Source organism: Lissotriton helveticus, chromosome 8, assembly GCF_964261635.1.
Source record: "Lissotriton helveticus chromosome 8, aLisHel1.1, whole genome shotgun sequence".
Taxonomy (NCBI): Eukaryota; Metazoa; Chordata; class Amphibia; order Caudata; family Salamandridae; genus Lissotriton; species Lissotriton helveticus.
The window spans coordinates 408,850,476-408,869,173 of NC_136069.1; the positions used below are offsets into that span (position 1 = coordinate 408,850,476).

General features: G+C 43.9%; 1 protein-coding gene across 1 annotated transcript in view; it reads right to left on the minus strand.

Annotated features, from left to right (window-relative positions):
- The window catches only part of LHFPL6 (LHFPL tetraspan subfamily member 6), a 431,940-nt gene extending 417,455 nt beyond the window's left edge, over positions 1–14,485 (minus strand). Inside the window, exons 1-2 of the mRNA XM_078657243.1 lie at positions 14,051–14,485; positions 7,715–8,312 (exon numbers count right to left, since the gene is read on the minus strand). Of these exons, the coding sequence (XP_078513369.1) occupies positions 7,715–8,114 (400 nt within the window). The 5' untranslated portion in view covers positions 8,115–8,312; positions 14,051–14,485. The remainder of the gene's footprint in view (positions 1–7,714; positions 8,313–14,050) is intronic.
- Positions 14,486–18,698: the final 4,213 nt, after the last annotated feature.

Genomic DNA, 18,698 nt, shown 5'->3' on the forward strand with positions numbered 1-18,698 from the left:
GATGTAGCCTCGACAAAGTGGGATTACTTGACGATCAAAACAAGTCGATGAGACATACTCATGTTAAGATTAAGTTTTATTGTGTTATGTTATCGTCTTTTATATAAGCTTAACTTCCCCTAAAGCACTTTCTCAATCTGGACGCCCTTTGTGAGATCTGAGAGTATCATTCATCGATTGTGTCTGTTGTTTCCTGGTGTTTGTTTCTTCGAGAGTTTCTTCAACCTTTAGTATAGAAGTGGTTGGTGTTGTCTGAACGTAAATTGAGTTTCGCCGTGGAAGATCTCTGCAGTGTCTTCTATGTGTGAGTGACTGTGCTGAAGGACTATTCAGTTTTTATTTTGGATTGGGTGGGCTGTTATTCATTACCGGCAGTGCAGATAAATTACACAGTGTTAGCAGGGACCTTTGGTATTCATTCTAAATGCATTTCAGTTTGGTATTTCATTGCACTTGATGCAAGTGTGCTGTGGTTAATTTTTACAGATCTGAATCTACAAGTTAAACAATGGCTACCCGTCCTAAAATACTTTGCAGAGCGTGAACAAATCTTAATTCTGAATTCCCCCAAGAGAGCGTGCCCAGCCTTCTATCCCAGGGATCAAGAGACTACGAAAAAAAACACAAGTTCTCATGACTCTTAATCCCCTGCTCACTTTATTGCAGTGACTAACGAGATAATGACATGGGGCAAAAATAGTGATGGACCCAGCATTATTGACATCCCACTTGACTGGAAAATGTTTCACTCCCTCGCTAGTCTTTATTGTTGTGTACACGGAGAGGGTAAACATTTCCCAGACTGAAGGCAAATATATGACTGCATTGCTTTGAATTCCAAAGCCATCCACAAGGTTCATGTGCCATAAACATATGGGGACTGATCAACCCTTGAAAACCTTACACTGAACCAAACTTGCACTTTGGCGCACAACTACACAACTCAACGACACTGTGAAAGTAGTGCACCTTCAAAGCTTCTTCGCCTTAAAGGGCTACACTATGGTGTGTTTACCTCCACCTTACAACTGCTCCCTGCTAAAACATCTCTCCCCTGCCCCTTGTTCTTTCACTGCTGGCCTGGCCTTCAACCTCTGCGTGCGTTCCCTTGACCTTTACCCTTTACCGTCCTATACATCACTAATGACTCTCCCTCCCAAGAGACACTGTGCTCATTGATCTGTGTTGTGAGCGACGGGGACAGAGGGGCCGTGCATCAGTAGCAGAGGGCAGCAGCCTGAAATAGACACGCTACATGCACGAGCCATGATCTCAGGTTCCCTTTGACAAGGCCTGCACTGTCCATCCTATGGGTTCTGGTGATATCACAAGACAACTGACCATCATATCTCACTCGTGTTTAACATCAGAAGAAGTCTATTTTTTCTAACCTACATCATCACAGTGGAGACCCCTAATCCTCTGGTACCACCGGTCACTCGGTACAGATGTCTTAAACTCTAGTTCTGTATCTTAGTCAAAGCACCAAAGACCAGGTCTTCGACCACCCACTATAAATCGAGGAGCGTCTTTATTGGACCAACCGAGCAAACTTCCATTGGTACATCAGGCGTGTAGAGGGCATGCTCACATCTTAACGGCATTCCATCACATAGGCAAGGTGTTTTTATATATGTAGCACCTGACGGAATATCTCAAGCCATTGCTGTTTTTGTCACCATGCATCTGTGCTTTGTTGCAGATCGAGGCGGTCGACCATAGAGGTTTTACAAGCCAGTCACTAGGCATCCTGATGGATTTAGACCCAAAATAAATACTACATGAAACACAACTGCACATACTCAAGTTCCCGATCCCAACACCAAGGGTGCAAAATCCTGCACAAAGATTGATTCAATCCATTATTCATAGGTGGGAGGGAAATCATGGAACAACTGTTGCTAATAAGTCCCAGTTCACCCTGCCCTTTGTATGTATTACAGTTTCCTCTCCTCTCAGATTCAAGTATTTGCTTTCAGCTTTGCTTCTTATCTTCTTAAGCCTTGTAGCCATTACTATCAAGTGGCTTTATTTGATAAGTCACCTTGCCTCAGCTTTACAATGAGACGCTGACGCAGTGAGAGCTATGGTTGTCTGTTTCAGGCCCTAATTCTTGTTTAAGTATTAGAACCTCTAGGCCTTTTTTGGGGGGGAGTTTTTGTATAGCACAAACACTCGACCCGAAGGTATCAGAGCACTTTACATGAGCACCAGTTGCGTAACAGATGGATATATTCATTTTGTTAGGCACAGGGTAATTTAGTAATTAACCCAGAACCACAGGATGTTGAGCGTCCATGCCGAGATTCGAACCCGGTTCCCCAGCTTCGAGGACAACCACTCTAGCTGTTTATGCCACATCCTTGAACTGTTTTCAAGAAATCGTCCACACAGGTTTCCCACCACCCTAATGTGTTAATTTTAGTGAAGCTCCTAGGGATATATTCTCCTGCATGAGAACTGGGTCACAAGATGCTCCATTGGGTAAAACATATTCAACAACAACACCTGAAGATATAACGCACTATCGGGCAAAGTGGGAGCATTGTTTCTTGGACTCTACGTTGATCATTTCAACTTTTGTTTTCAAACAAGTCAGAAGCTCGCTCATCCCATCTCAAAAGTTGAGAACTAATTTCTTCCTCTCTACTCTTTTCAGGCGGAGGGAATTTGGGGTTCTTATAGGGGTTTAGTGTGGTTCTAAGTTCTTAGGAAAACAAACTCTGTGAAAAATAATATGTTCCAAAAACAGGTAGTGTTTTGTACAACAAGAACTAATGCTATACAGAGTACCCATTCTTGCAGCGGGCAAACCTATTTTTGAGGATTCTTTTTGTGTTTAATTCAGAATTGGTTGTTTTTTAAACAAGGGCAGAAATATGGTTATTAAAATTATCTAGCCTAGAAAACAAGACAATAACCTGCTCCTCTAGTTCCATTATGAAGTACAAAATGACTGAGTTCTTTTAAAAATTAAGAGCTTACAAATCTACCAGAGCTGTCTTGCCTCCATGTTTGTTTTCAGGATTGTTGTACGTTTGGTCATTGTTGTTTGCACAGCTGGTTATTTACCAATGAGATTTCCGTAAAAAACTTCTGAAGGACAAGTCTGAAGGACCTATATTTGGTTACTAGATCAAGTTGTGTATTCTCTACACTCCAGCTGAGCGGCATCTCTTCTGACTGAATACCAATGCTTAGTTTTCCACACATCTGTACACACATTTTACTGTGCGATTGTCGGAGAATGCAAAGTCTTTGACAAGGACCTCTGGACTCATTCCACCTGTTTCAAGGACTTTTCAAATTTTCTTTCAGCAAAGAGATTGTTCTCCCATTATCTTCCCAAACCTTCAACCAATCCTGCATCATATCAATGGCGAGTGACCGTGATTATAAAGTGACTGTACTTAACCCCTTCGACGCTCATGACGAGCTCAGCTCGTTATGAGTTACGCCTGTCGTACGCTCATGACGAGCTGAGCTCATCATGAACCGCGGGTTTTCGCAAAAGTTAGCGCACAGCGGGTTAACCCGCAGCGCGCATGGAGTTAAGACATAGGAGTGTCTCTAGACTATTACCATGCAGCAGACCACGGTCGGTTTGCCCACTTAACCCATCGGACATAGCATGGGGGGGAATTGAAAGCCATTTTTGAAGGCCCAGGGAGGGACTCTCCTTTTCCCTGGGGAAGAGGACACAGTGGTGGCACATGGAAAGAGAGAGAGAGATGGAGAGAGAAAAAGGGAGGGAGGAAGGTGATAAGAAAGAAAGAAAGAAAGAAAGATAGAAAGAAATAAAGACAGGTAGGTGCAGGCTGGTTTGAACTTTTTTGCCAGGACTCCTTTTGGTTCCCAGTCCGGCTCTGCAGAAGACCTTCTTCAGTAGAAAACTTTTTTCTATTAACTCACCAGAGGATCTAGCATTTCAAAAGCATGTCCATGTAATCTCTCTCTGCCAAAGGAGACATTCATCGGGCCTTTTCAAAGCAGTGGTGCATGCAAATTCGAGGGCTAATGTTGAATTTAGCAAATTAGCCTAGGCAAGACCCTTTTTGTTTCAACATTCCATATTCACCTTGGCTGACTTCTCTTTTACAAAAAAAGAATTAGAAGCGGGCTGATTTAGGGACCAAAAAAGATATACATGCTAGTAACACTGGTACTCTTTGTTCATAGGCGGAATGGCATTATGAATGCCCAAGTAGGTATTGATCTGTTTTTACATCAAAAAATACAAATGCTTTACTAATGGTGTAGACGAGCAGAGGCATGGAAGGCTGCAAAGGAAGAGTAAAGAGCTTGTCTGGGGGACCTGCACACGTTCGGACCCAAGTCTGCTGTGCAGTGTTTAAAACTATAAAATTATTTTTTAGACGCAAGACCCATCCACGATTTCCAGCAGGCTGGAACTGTGAAGACCCTCTTTGACTAAGCGAAACAGGACCAATGCAACGTGTAACTAGATCTGGTCCTAGTATCACAGTCAGTGGTGTAACGAAACTAGAGACCCCCCTACCTCTGCAAGGTACATGGAGGTGCCCCCGCTCAGGATTTAATCATTAGCTCTCGAACCAGAGTACTGTGCTGAGGGGGCACCTGCAGCTCAGACCCCTCCCCCCCCACCCCACCCCGCACTGCAGAGGCTGCGGGGGCCTGTGTTACGCCACTGATCACAGCGGGATCTTTCCACCCCAGTTTTCCAAAATAATATTTTATGAGCCTCTCAGTTTCTACGTGGAATCCTGAAAGATCTGTGGTAAGGTTAATGATTCCCAGGTACCGTAACAACAGTGATAGTTTCAACCATATCTAGCCAGCACATCCACCATACTTATCGTACATTTTACCAGAAATATTCCGTCACCTACCTATTGTAAATCTTTTCCTTTACTAATGCACACAACTAAGCTGATGTTATCTGTGGATGCTTGGGCAACACAATCCTCGTGGCTTAATACAATGGCTACCATGAGACCCTTTTAAATTGACCTTAGCAGCTTGCAGGGATATACGCCGCCTCTCACAAGTGGACTTATGACTTTCTAATTAATAGAACCTTTGAGGCTGTGAGGAATTGACCGGGTAAGTCAGCTGTTGCATCATGCTGTAGAGTACCTCAAGAATCCTCCAATGTGCTCCAGCTCTTCAAAGTTGATATATAGTGTGTGTGTGTGTGTGTATATATATATATATATATATATATACAGATATACAGATGACACAGAGGTGTTGCTCCCTTTATATGATGATTGTGTGGTGGACTCCTCGCATCTGGCTAATGTTGTGGATAACATCAACATATGGTTGCAGGTGTGTAGTCGTGCTTGTAATACCAGTAGACAGAGGAGTTGTTAATAGGCTCTAAGGCTAAGGTAACTCCCGTAAGATGTGGACGGTGGCCATACCAACGTGAGAAGAAGACGCTGAGGATCATATGTGATAGGCTTCTTTCTGTGAAAGAAAAGAATAAATTGCGACCTTTGATCTGTGGGTATTGCTTTCATTTCCTTTCTAGGCTAAGGCCACTTTTAGCTGCAGACAACAATGCCACTACTACAGCTTGTTCTATCAGTGGATCAAGGCTTGATTATTACTGCTCAATCCATATTGAAGCATCTCATAAGGTACCCAGACGATAGTACAAAATATAAAACTATGCTGCTTTGTTGTTTACTGTATTAAGCCATCAGCAGCATTTCAGCCCGACCATTCACATGGACATTTGCCTAGCTATTGCAACCCACGGGGGATTTTGTACTCGATTAGTGATTGATACAACTAGGCAACAGGCGAAATTGACTCAGGTTAAACTCTATATACCTGGTCACTTATTAGGAACTAAGGAGTGGCTTGTCCGTTTAATTTTAAATGGAAAACAGTATGGGTTAAACTATTACATGTCACTGGAGTTAAACTGTGGAATGGTCTTCCCCTGGAGTTAAGAAAAGAGGCTTGTTTGATCAGATTTTAGGTCACGTGTCATCTAGCAGTTGTTGCCTTGATCAAACGCTCTTATCCATTAATACCGCCAGGTTTATAGCACCTTAAAAATAGACTTTTCTTACATCTCTTCCTTTACAAATGCACACATCACATGTCAAATAGTTCTTGCTTTACTAATGCACTCTGTTCCTAGGAACACCTCCATTTGTTCTGAAACTGCTTTATCCTCCACAGACACTATTAGCCTGCAATATTGTTCTCGCTAAACTCGTGCACCGTAGTACAGTGTAACTTATAGTGTGTTCATAAAACAATAATTGTGGCATATCAAAAATAGTGCAGGAAAATAAATCAATTGTTACACCATGCTGAGGTATACTTGTATCTGAAATAATAGTATTATTCATATTTTGCTAGAATGCTATACTAAAAGGTAACTACATAGGGCAAGTCTGCCCAATGCAGGTGTGTGCAACATAAAATTGAAACTGAATATTCAAAATGTAATAACTGATATCAGAGATGTGCTTAAATAACAAGCTACATAGGACTTCAACATTCATCTCCATTCAGACATAAAACCCCAAGGATAATAAAACAGTATTTTAACAGATTAAAAGAAAACTCTTAACTGACATAATAATAACTCTCTGGTTACACTTAACTGATACAATAAGAACGTTGTGGTTATACCAAGAACATCTTTGTTTTCTTTGCATAATGGCAACCAAATTCCAGACAAATCAACTCAGGTAAAGGTTGTCCACGCATTCTATAATTGAGCCTCTGGCTGGAGTTGTTCTCTATTTAAAAATGGCACTTTTGCTACAGTCTCCTGAAGATTAAGAAGTGGAAAAGAATTGAACTGGTCTGAAAACGTGCTGGAAACACGCATTGTCCACCAGAGTATCTGCTTCCAAAAATACTCAAGTTACCACTAATTCAACATCACAATTGTCATGCTCCAAATCTGGACCCGCAGCTAGCATAATAAGAATGATAGTTATAGACAACAGAGTCCACTAAGCCAAGAAATCGACACAGACAAAGACCCTGAATTGATAAATTAAATTAAATTAAATTTAGATTTATAACGCATGCGTGTGTGCGCATCCATCACCTTGAGGTACCAGAAAGTTCCCTAATTCTGAGGTTTCCTAGCTCTTTTGCAAAACAATAATAAACATTTTTAAATCAGACAAAATACAATGACGCCCATTTAGAGAAACTCTGCTTATTTGCATTAGTACCACGATTGTGGTAATTGCATTACTGTGACCTGCAGTGATATTACTGCAAGCGTAGCTTTAAATGGGAAGTCATGTGCAGGAATGCTTTTTTCTCATGTTTTTCTGCATTTAAGGATGCAGAGCTACCATCAGCTTCTTGCCGCTTGTAACAAGCATGGAACTACTATACACGGATTTCTTCATCTGGCAATACCATATTCATTTCAAGGAACAATCGTATTCAATGGGTAGAAATCTACTTATAGCACAGTTACCACAATTATTTCTACTTTCGACAATTTCTAAATGAGGGACAATGTGCTCTTTAATGACTTTTCCAACTGGTTTGGGTTCACACCAGTCCTTCACTAGGCCTTCAAATTTGCCACCTACGGTGACATCATAACTTTGCTTATTCATATGGATTCAGGGAAAATGAAGAGATCAGAGAAATACTTTCTCATAAAGATTTTTAAAGGCTGGAAATACATGTTTTGTGTTACAGAGAAACTATGAGTCGACTTAAATGAGTATCTTACCTCCCAGAAATTGTATTCCTCCGGCCGCCCTGCCCACAGCCCTGGAGATGAGCTCGGAGATGCAGCAGCCCATGATGGCAGTGAGTGCCACCAGAAGAAGGAGGCCACAGCCCAGCCCTGTTACCACAGTGCAGATCCGCCACTCAGCACTCGGGATAGCTCCAAAGGACGCATACCGGCCACACTGCTCCACCATTACGGTGGCCTGGCGGCTCTCATCCCGCACTGGATATGAACACCTCCGGAAGGTGCCAAAGGACACAGGCTTCTCCAGCTGTGAGCCCAGCAGCCAATAGGGCATGAAGAAACCCACACAGGAGGCACCAGCGCAGAGGAAGGAAATAAGTGCCCAGATGACCCCAGTGCACGTAAGGCTGGAAGCCATCTTCTGACTCTGCATCAAACGACAAAAAACTCTTATTCCCAAAGAGGTTTCTGGGCAAGGAGGGCAAATCCTAACACTGAAGAAAGCCAATCCACGCAGCAGAGATAATCCACGGAGAAATCACAAATCCTGTTCGGTCCTGCAGACACTGCTACCTGCTGGGTTCTTGAATTCTAATATCCATGCCTTTTCTTCTAGCATCGAGGTCTGTCCCTGAGGATTCAGAGAAGAAAGACAATTCTTAACCTTCTAGAAGAATATATAGAAAAAACTCCAGGAAATATATTTTGATGTCATTAACATAATTGAAAATACTGAATTGACTCTTGGACTGCAAAGCGACAAACAGAAATGTTGATTAAAATGTTTAAAAAAATTACAATGAATCAAGCACATCAAAGTGCACAAATGGCGTTAATGTTAGGTCTGATCAGTATTTCCATGTACTGATTTATTATCTTTAATTTCCCTGACATTAGGAGTGATGTGTTATACGGGAATGCCATAGTTACTAGCTACAGTTTATACTGAATGTTCGAATCATGCTAACAATCCCTGTAAGTCATTTCAAACCATAGGTACCAAATGAGTAAAGCTAAATGAAAAGATGACATCGTGGGGGAAATAAAACAATAGAAAAGTTAATGGTCAACATTTGACAAAAACGCTTTTTCACATAAAAGATTCAAAGAATGTTCGTTTTTACATATAATTTATAGCTATAATGAATCAAGTGTTATTTCTGAAGCTCTAAAACGTATTTGGAGTGCGAACGTTTCTCCAATACATGGTGCCACAGCTTCTCCCGTTCATCCCAACCCAAAATGGCGTCTAAACTCTCCTCACGCACCTCATGTGACCCTGCTCCCACCGCCTGAATGGTGTACAATCGCTCTATTTTCAGTCAGAAAATAACGGGCAGAGGCCTGCAAAGAGCTAGCCTGAAGTCTTTCTTCAGAGGATTTTACAATTGCATATGTGTTTAATTCCTTAAAGAGGTTAGCAGCTGCATCACGGCGGGAACAGCATGTCACTAGTAGAAGTAGCCTGCAAGTGGATTAAAAACAGCAGAGTGGGAACAGTTCCCATTCCTCTCCAGCTTTCCCCTCCCCAAGTGCCCTCTCCAGCATGATTAGTGAGGTTGGATTCTTCCTCCCACACTGTCAGCGATTCAGAGTTGGCGAAAGTGGCTTTTCTTATGGGAGCGGGCGCCACACGCACCACTGACTCAGAATCTATAATGTATTTTCATATTCATCGCTCTGTCTGGTGGAAGGGGTTGTGCACTGGCAACTTCTGTTTCCTTCCTTCACAGCAACTTGCAGGGTCAAGGGATTACCTTTGCAGCACCAGAACACTTACAGACCCCAAGACACTACAATTCAAAAGCTAGTGCCCTTTATTATTCAGGTGATGATCCTCCCTGACCTATCAGGGCCACTACTACCCACAATACCCTGCAATCACCGCCGCTGACCACTACAGAACCGGATTCTATTCTGTAAGCATTCCCATTATCATGCGACTGCACGCATCCTTGGTGACGTATACCTTTAAAGTATCCTATACAGTAAAGTGACTTGTGTACAAGCTTTTAAGAAACAGGAAGTGAAGGTTCCAAAACTGGAAGGAAGCTTGAGAAGAACTAGGATGGCAGTTGGAGGGGGCATGTCAGAAAGACCAGGTCTTAAATTTAACAGACAACTCAATCTGGGCTGACCATTGGAGAACAGGGCATTGGATGGGCCCTTATGCTGGTCTCCATCCAGAACCGCGATGCCTCACAGAGAAGTTGGCATCGGGTCATTCCTCTGGGCACTGTGACGGTAAACATCAGTCACCCTGCATCCGTCACCCCGCATGTTGTCACAACGCGGTTGTTACAACAACCGCATTGTAACCACGCATTACCCCGCAAGTCGTTACAACGATTTGCAGAGGGGAAAGGTGTTGGATTTAAAATCCAACACCTTCCCTACTGTCCGCACAGACTGGTTTTGGAATAGTAAATTATACTATTCCAACATCCAGTGCCCCCCTCCGCAAGTCGTTGTAACAGCTTGCGGGGTAATGGTATTGCGTTGTTACAACGCGGTCGTTGTAAGGACCGTGTTGTAACAACATGCGGGATGAGGGAAATTGGGAAAAGGAGGCATATTCGACTGTGACATTCTACTCAGGCTCTAGTTTCATACTCGCTCTCTACATTCCTCCCCCCCTGCCTCATGTCTGTAGACTTCTCTTTAGGCACTTTGGTTTTCTGGTCGGCTTTGTTCTTTATTCCAATGCTTTCTTGTTCCTTCCCAGGGTAAGTATTGTATATATGTCACAATTGTGTTGTAATAGTGACGGAAAGTGGTTTAGTCTTCCCACATCGAGAGAAGCGAGAGCTGTCGACCAAGTGACAAAAAGAGAGAGAGAGAGAGAGAGACAGAACGAGAGACAGCGCGAGAGAGACTGAAGTGAATGGCAATACATGGGGATTCCTGCTGGCTGTGGTCTGGTGTGATTGGCATGTAAAAGCACCAGCAAGAAGGAGGAGCTTAGCTTCACCAAATCTGGCAAAGAATTGTGCAGACAATATAAGGACCATTGGCCACAGGTTGGAAATACATTCCAACAGATGTACATGAAATATTATTCACGTGAAAGGGTTTAAAACACAGTATAACAACTTAGTAATGAAAAATTATGAGTTTGGATTTTTGGGGAATTTAATACTATTTCAATGTAGGATGACTAGATGTGACAATTATACTAGTGTACAGGAGTTTACTGAGAAGGTGGTTAATAGCCAAGCACGAGAGATCGATTTAAAATAACAAACAGGCTACCCTAACTATGAATGACGAATGGATTCAGAACATTTGTGCAGTTACTTGAATTTTGTATGTGCCATCTGCCCTTAGAAAAATGCATGAGGTGAGAGGGCATTACTCTGTGGGTCGGAGTCAAAGCCCACATTATGTTAAGGAATTGCTGACAATAATCAGCTGCACTGTCAACCCAAGCCTAAAAAGAGAGGCATTAAATAAAATAGCAAACACTTCTACCCAGGAGTCAAACAGTGCAAGAACCGAAGACTCCACAAACCAAAAGCAGTAGTGGCAGGTTCAGAGCTCACAACGCAGTATATAGTCATAAGGTCTAACTGGATCACGATGTCCCTAAAGTCTCGCATCTCTGACACTATGAGGTCTACAGGGTTAGGCCTTCAGAGTGTAGATGGTCACGTGGCCGGTAAGAGTGAGGAGAACAAGCACAGCTTGTGTGTGTCTTCCAGAGGACTCACAGCCCTTTATGTGTAGGTTGCTGGGTAAGACATCAACACTTCCTGCCTCCCCTGGTAAACCTTAACCTGCCATCAGCTGGAACTGACCTACAACAGTCGCTGCGGCGCCAGGTCAACCCGCTTCACCCAGCAGCCCTCAGAATGGAGCCCGCCATAAGACTAGTCAAGGCTTGGCCGGAGTACCACAGTGGGGTGTGCACGGACTCACGTAAGAAGCTCACAGACGAGCAACAACATCTACAAAATCGGGCAACAAAGTCAGCCCTGATTGGAAGGAATGGCACCACCAGAAACCCACATTCCACTGGCTCCCAGGACAGGCCCGGGTGAAATTCAGTGTTTCATATTATTTAAAGTTATCAGCTTTCACAGGGAGTATCAACAAGTAGTTATGTCAGATGACCCATTCTGAAAGTAGAACAGGGCACAGGATGCAAGAAGCTTGGAAAGATACACTATTTCCCCCCCAAAGTTTAATAAACTAAAGATGAGGTAGGCCTCTGTGAGCACAAAGTCCAAATCTATAGAGCACTCTCCAGATAAGGCATCCTGAGTATAGACTCTTCCACTAATCTGAGAATTGTTACCTTCTAAACAGCAACAGATAACCTAGGATTCCAGAAATGGCTGATCAATTACAGCTTTGTCCAACTCCTATTTTCCGATCCTGAACAGAAGCACAGTGTTTGGCAAACTTACCCTTGAGAACGGCGAGTGGACAGATCACTGCTGCCACCAGCATTGGAAACAAGCTGTGCCCACCCTCCAACAGAAGGTCCACTCCGCACCACACTACAACCAGCTCTGAAATTAGATGTAACCCCTCTGAGAGTAGACACAACCTGGCCCCAGTGACTTTGCATCTTATATTAGCCCACAAGAGTGGGTTCCAGTGTAGGAGGGGAGGGGAGAGTCCGTGTCGGAATATCAGGGAAAGTAAGCATTACGTCACGTGAATGAAATGCAGATTGATTAATCATGAATAAATCTGTCTTGTGTGGATACCTTGAAAATCGGACATGGAACTTGCCCTCTTTGATCAAAAGTGGGCACCGTATGCGATTCCAACTATAATTTATTCGATTGTATGCATGATGCGCAGAAGTGGGCAAGAGGTGGTAGGCTGGGGCAACAGAAAACGCCTAAATAAATCAAGTTGTTTATTCCCTCCCACACGACTCTTGATCTTATGTTTCTGAAATCAAGCGAGAAAAAATTATTGTGTAACTCATCAACTAAAAAATGGAAAACAGCCAAAAAGAGTACTGAAGGCCACAAAGTGTAAAAGTTGCGCTGGGCAACGGAGATAACAGAGAGACAGAGAGAGAGCGAGAGAGCGCGCGCGAGAGAGGGGGGGGGGGGGGCAGGACACGAATGAAGCATCAGAGAAGGGATGCCAGCTTCGGACAGGCTTCAGCTGCCGAACACATGAACTCCGTGCGCTGTTGGTTTACACCAACTCCAACATATTTAAAGGGTGCCTTTAAGCGAGGCGATGAGGTCCTCGGTGAAATGCCTAGCAGCCCGCTTTAAAGGCCCCCATGGGACCCAGCCAGCATGACATATGCATGTTGTAATGATGGCTTTGTCAGAAACGTTATCATTTTCTGTCAAAAGTGATGCGCTCTGACGCCGAGGAGCTACAACTTTAAATAAATAAATAAAGAAGTGACCCTCGGTGACCTCTCCGCAGCTCGGGGTCACCGGACGAGCACACAGATCCCCAGCTCGTCCGTCGCGCTCAACTTTAAATACTTCCTCCCCGGCCGTCGCGCTGCCGTGTTTACTGCTGGTTCTCATCTCTGGCTCGTAGTCCAACTCAACACCCACTTTTTTATTTATTTTTTATTTTTAAAGTTGTATATAGCGCTGGCTTGACCCGTTAAGTATCAGAGCGCTTTACATACACACAGTAAGCAGCAGAAGGACATGACATTACATAGTAGGCCGGCAGCAATGCTGTCCCAGGCTCGCCAACACCCTCTCCCTGGGTCCATTCTTTACTACAGTCCAAGTAATTCCTTCTGCACCCTACACCGACCCAACCCACACGCATGTTTAGATCGTCACATGCCCCCCTTAGCCCGACCTTACTTAAGCATCTATCTGTGGACACCTACTACTGCCCCCCCCCCCAGTCTCCGCTCTCATCGCTTCTCTTGCGTGAACCATTCATCCATCTATGCATGTTATTGGAGTTGTAGCCGTCCCCTGGGCGCACCCCTCTCTCAATCCCGCACCACCTCCCTGTGGAGTGCGTCTTCCATCAGCAGCACCCTCTTCTTCCCTTCGGATGTTCTCCCGTTTACCCTCTCTCCTACACCCCCTGCCCCCGGGGCTCCGTCCTGCCTCTTCTCTGGGTTCTCCCCCACTGCCCCCTTCTCATCCCCTCACCCCTAGCTGCACGCTCCCGCTCTAGTCTCCTCCAGTCCCCCGTTTCATTGCCCGCTCCGGATCAGCCGACGACCCCCTCCCCAGGACCCCAGCCCCGGTGTCGCGCCCTCCTGCACAGGGCCGCCCTCCCTCATCCTCCGGTCCCCGCTAGTCTCGTCCCCGCTGCGCTCCGTCTCCGCCAGCATCAAGTAGTTCACGGAGCAGCGGGTCCCTCTGGCCGCTGCGCGCAGAATGCAGCCTCCGAGCCCCGGACCCCGTCACTTACATGGCCGGTTCCGAGTCCTCGCACGGCCGGACCCGTCCGGAGAGTCCCGGCAGGAAACTTGAGCCTCCGCCCCCGGGGATGCAAGGCGGCGCTCCGGCGGTGGGTGCCGCGCTGTCGAGCGGGGTCAGGTCCGGCTCCGGGCGGCAGTCTCTCCCGCAGACCTGGAGTGACACAGCGCGGGGATCCGGGCGAGAGAGCTGCCTCCGATGCGCCGCTGTCTCTTCTCCAGGCAGCAGCCGGGCTCCCGCCCCCTCCCCAGCCACGACCCCGCAGAGGAAACAGAATTATTGCATTCCTGGAGACCGAGCGGCAGTGAGTGTGTCCGTGAGTGCGCGTGTCTCAAACTCACAGGGGGACCATCAATCACCGCAAACCACACCCAGCTCCAGCCCGCTCCGAGAAGCGGCGCAGCGAGCGGCGGAGGCAACTTATCACGGGGGGGCTGGGCTGAGAACCAGCACAGAAAATTACCCCCACCCGCCCCTCCGCCGCTCCTCGTTGCTGTCACGGAAGCACGAGGGAGACAGCCTGTTTTCTTTTACTAGAAAGTATGGCACAGTTTTCGGATGAGCCAGCGTTTAATGTTCTCATTTTTGAAGCATCCTTTGTCACCAGCAGGGATGAAGTCGTGGTTTATGAATTGTATTGCAACATTTATATAGAGCTTCCTATCTCTATGTGCTGGCTTTGAAGCGCTTGCCTACATGGGTAGCACACTACACTGTGTAGGCATCTTGCTTATTCTCAGTGACTGTCAGGGTCTGATTGGATTCACACTTTTGCCCACTTTCACGGGAGTGCACTTTGATGAAACACCATTTGGTTACTATCCGAGGTCTCATTTGTAGAAAATGTTTGGTAAATTAAGCATTTGAAAGCTTATTGAGCGAGTAACATTGGTAAAGACTAGGACCACTGCAGCTCTGAAAACTGAATACTTACTTGCAGTCTTAAAGCCCTGCACAATGTAGTTACTCTTTCCCAACCTGCTATGTCTTTGACTCTGATCATCACATAAATCAGAAATCAAATACAAAGTCAAGGGGTCAGAGTAAGACTGGAATCTCTGGATATAACAGTAAGAGGAAGAGTAGCTCTGAACCTCTGCCTTGGCGAATAGAACTTCTAATAACAAACAATAAAGAAATATATTTTGCATATCAGCCATAAAAACATTTAGCAAAACACTCAAGATAAATTAAATCTAGCTCCCTCATAAATTTTGCACTTTTCCCTGACCGTAAGTACCTTTTGCCACCTTGTCCTCCCTCCCCTCTTTCTTTGTGTGCAGTACTCTATTTAGGCAGTGATCCCCAGTTCTTCTGGGCAGTATCAACTAGGGGCAGTGGGGAAATATGAGGTGAACAGAGAGGTAATGAGACAGTATAATGAGAGAGGTGTAGTAGAACTAGAAATCAGGTAGTGATCGGGAGAGACATAAGGTAAAGACAAAAGATCGGTAGCCAGAAGAAAAGATACATAGCTAAAGAATGAGGAAGAGATAGGTAGTTAATGTGTGTAAGAAATATAGGTCATACTTTATGGTCCTAGACAAACACATCAGCCGCGGCCCGTGGAGGGAGTTGCGGTGGGCAGGCAGGCGGGGCGGGGGGGTGATAAACACCGAAATATGGATGGTTACAGGTAAGTAAACAATTAAATTAATATAACGAATTTCGTTTCTTGCCCTGCATCGCAAAATGCAATGCAGGGCGAGCTACGAAAGTCATTTTATTAATTTAATTGTTTACTTACCTGTATTCATCCATATTCCGGTGTTTATCACCGCCCACCCTGCCCCTCCCCAGCCCCGCCTGCCTGCCCCACCACAACTCCCTCAGCGGGCCGCGGCTGAAACACATCCAAACCTGAAAAGTGAACCTTCTTCACTTTTCCAAAGAGAATATGTATCAAATGCCACACGGAATTCAGAAGAAACAATAAACATCCTCTTTTCTCAGAATTATGGTTCAAGTGACCTGTAGACAACTAGTGGTATTGGTTTAAATATTCCATCTGAGGAACAATCCCTCACAATTGTTCACATGCCCTCCATGTGTAAGACACATGCTGTAGCACCAAATCTGAAGCACGTTCTGTGGGCCACATTTGCCAACAGCTGCTCAACCTTATAAAAAGCGCCTCGCACTACATGGAATTTCATTTCTTGTTATATACAGATTATTTATTTAATTTTTTATTCCACCCATTTACCTCTTCTGCCTTTTCACTTCGGACGATTGCTCAGTGGCTTAAAAGCACTTTGCGGAGGCTGGAACCTGGAGTCCGCTAAAATTTTCATCCTTCCCATGTGGATGAAATGGCACTGGTACAAAACACTACTGATTTCCTAGTACATATCCCTGCATGGTATCCATACAGACAGCACTGCAGCCCAGAATAGGGCTCTCATGGGGTGCACCTGGATAGGGTCTCTGCACCGCTGCAATACTTGGGCCCAGATGTAGGTAATAGCACATTACCGAATGGTAAATACCGAATTTTACAGATTCGGTATTTACAATTCGGTAATTGCTATGTAGGTAAATGAATCGGTAAAAATACCGAATCGGTAATATTCGGTAATTACCGAATCGGTAATATTCGGTAATTACCGATTCGGTAATTACCGAATCGGTATTTGCCATTGATTCCTATGGGCCTTGAAGCCCATAGGATTCAATAGCAAATACCGATTCGGTAATTACCGAATCGGTAAAATTACCGAATTTACAAGGGGGACAGGGTGTCACTTTGACACCCTGTTGCACCCCTGTTTCTGGCTTGTGTGCCATATGGCACACAGGTGTACATGCACAGATGTGCATGTATACAGGAATTCGTTATTTACCATGCAATTGTATTGCATGGTAAATAACGAATTCTAAAGGCCCTGTAGCACTGTTAGAAGTGCTACCTACATAGGAAAATACAGATTCGGTAATTTTACCGAGCGGTAAATTTACCGATTCGGTAAAATTACCGAATCTGTAAGTTTTCAGTGCCCCTACATACCAATGTCAAAATACCGGTCGGAAACGGCCGAAAATCGGTATTTTCGGCCGTTTCCGACCGGTATTTTGACACCTACATCTGGCCCTTGGAGTGTATTGTAGCTCCCAGAAGCACCCTTTGTAGATGTAGCTTTTACAGGACGGTACAGCAATGTCTCCGGTCATGATGTGCACATCTTCGATGTCGATGGTATAGGTCTGGAAGAGAAGACATCAGCGCTGTACCACACAACAGCAAAGATGTGCAACCAATGCACAAAGAAAAAAAGATTACTAATTTACTATTAACCGCTAATATTAGGTTCCAGGTTAGCTTGCAACTCATAACAAAGCAGTTCAACTCGTCATCAATGGTAGGTAAGCGCTAAATAACTACAATATGTAAATTAAGCATGCATTTCTGTGAGATGAAAGGCGAACTGCTTTGCTGGTATCAGAAAGGCAACATGGCTTTTAAGTTCATTTGATGGCACATAGCAACAATACAAATAAATACACTCCAAACCATACTACATAATTCTAATCAGCATCATTTCACTCAACGCCACACAGTTCCACTGGTGAAATAAAGAATATTTGAAATTAGAAGCACTGTAGTGCAGATTTTGCTTTCTTGTCTTGCTATCCTACAAGTGAATTGGAGTGGACTTGATAGAGCTATTGTGAAATATTATATATATATATACATATATATATATATATATATATATATATATATATATATATATATATATATATATATATATATATATATATATATATATATATATATATATATATATATATATATATATATATATATATATATATATATCACAAAAGGCAAGCAGGGTCCTGCTGGAATCCTTTCTCCCAAGTCAGGTAGCGCAACAATATTCGGCGGACCACAATGGCCGAATCCAATTTTTTTAAAGTACACGATTGCTTCAAAGCAATAAATTGCGCACTCAGGAATCCGTTTATCAAGTAATTTATTGATTTACAGTTTACACGCTACGCGTTTCGAAACAATGAGTGTCTTGGTCACACGTGAAGTCTCCGGGAAAGAAGTGGCAGATAAACACATCACAAAGGTAAACATAGAGGAGGTGACTAGTAAATTAACCAATAGTGGAGCGTAACTATGGGTGCCATTTTGTAGTGGTGTATTTCTAAGGAAAATTCATCATCACATATATATGTACTCCCCTAAAGCCAATTAATTCAAAGGCCATAGGTTATATACTATTTACATATTTGTCTCTATTCATGGGTAATAATCAAGGGGCATGAAATAATACAATGATCATCATACAATTCATAGGTTCTAGTGCCTTATGTATAATACTAACGACTATTGTAATGCCGATAGGTATACATTTAATACATTCCTGCAATCCAATTATGCAAGTAGCTGTATTCGGTCTAGTGCCCGTAATCTACCACATATGTGCACCTTGGTATTCTAGTTCTACTTCTCTTTTTTCATCATATTACATTTGTAGCCAACTACATAACCCCAAATTCGAGTGCACATCTACTATTATAAAACTTGCATACAAGTGAAAGTGTCTTTCATTCCAGTGAGGAATTATTGAGATCAGAGGACCGTGAAGTGAAGGTGACGGAACCAATTTTTCTCCTCAATAATATCC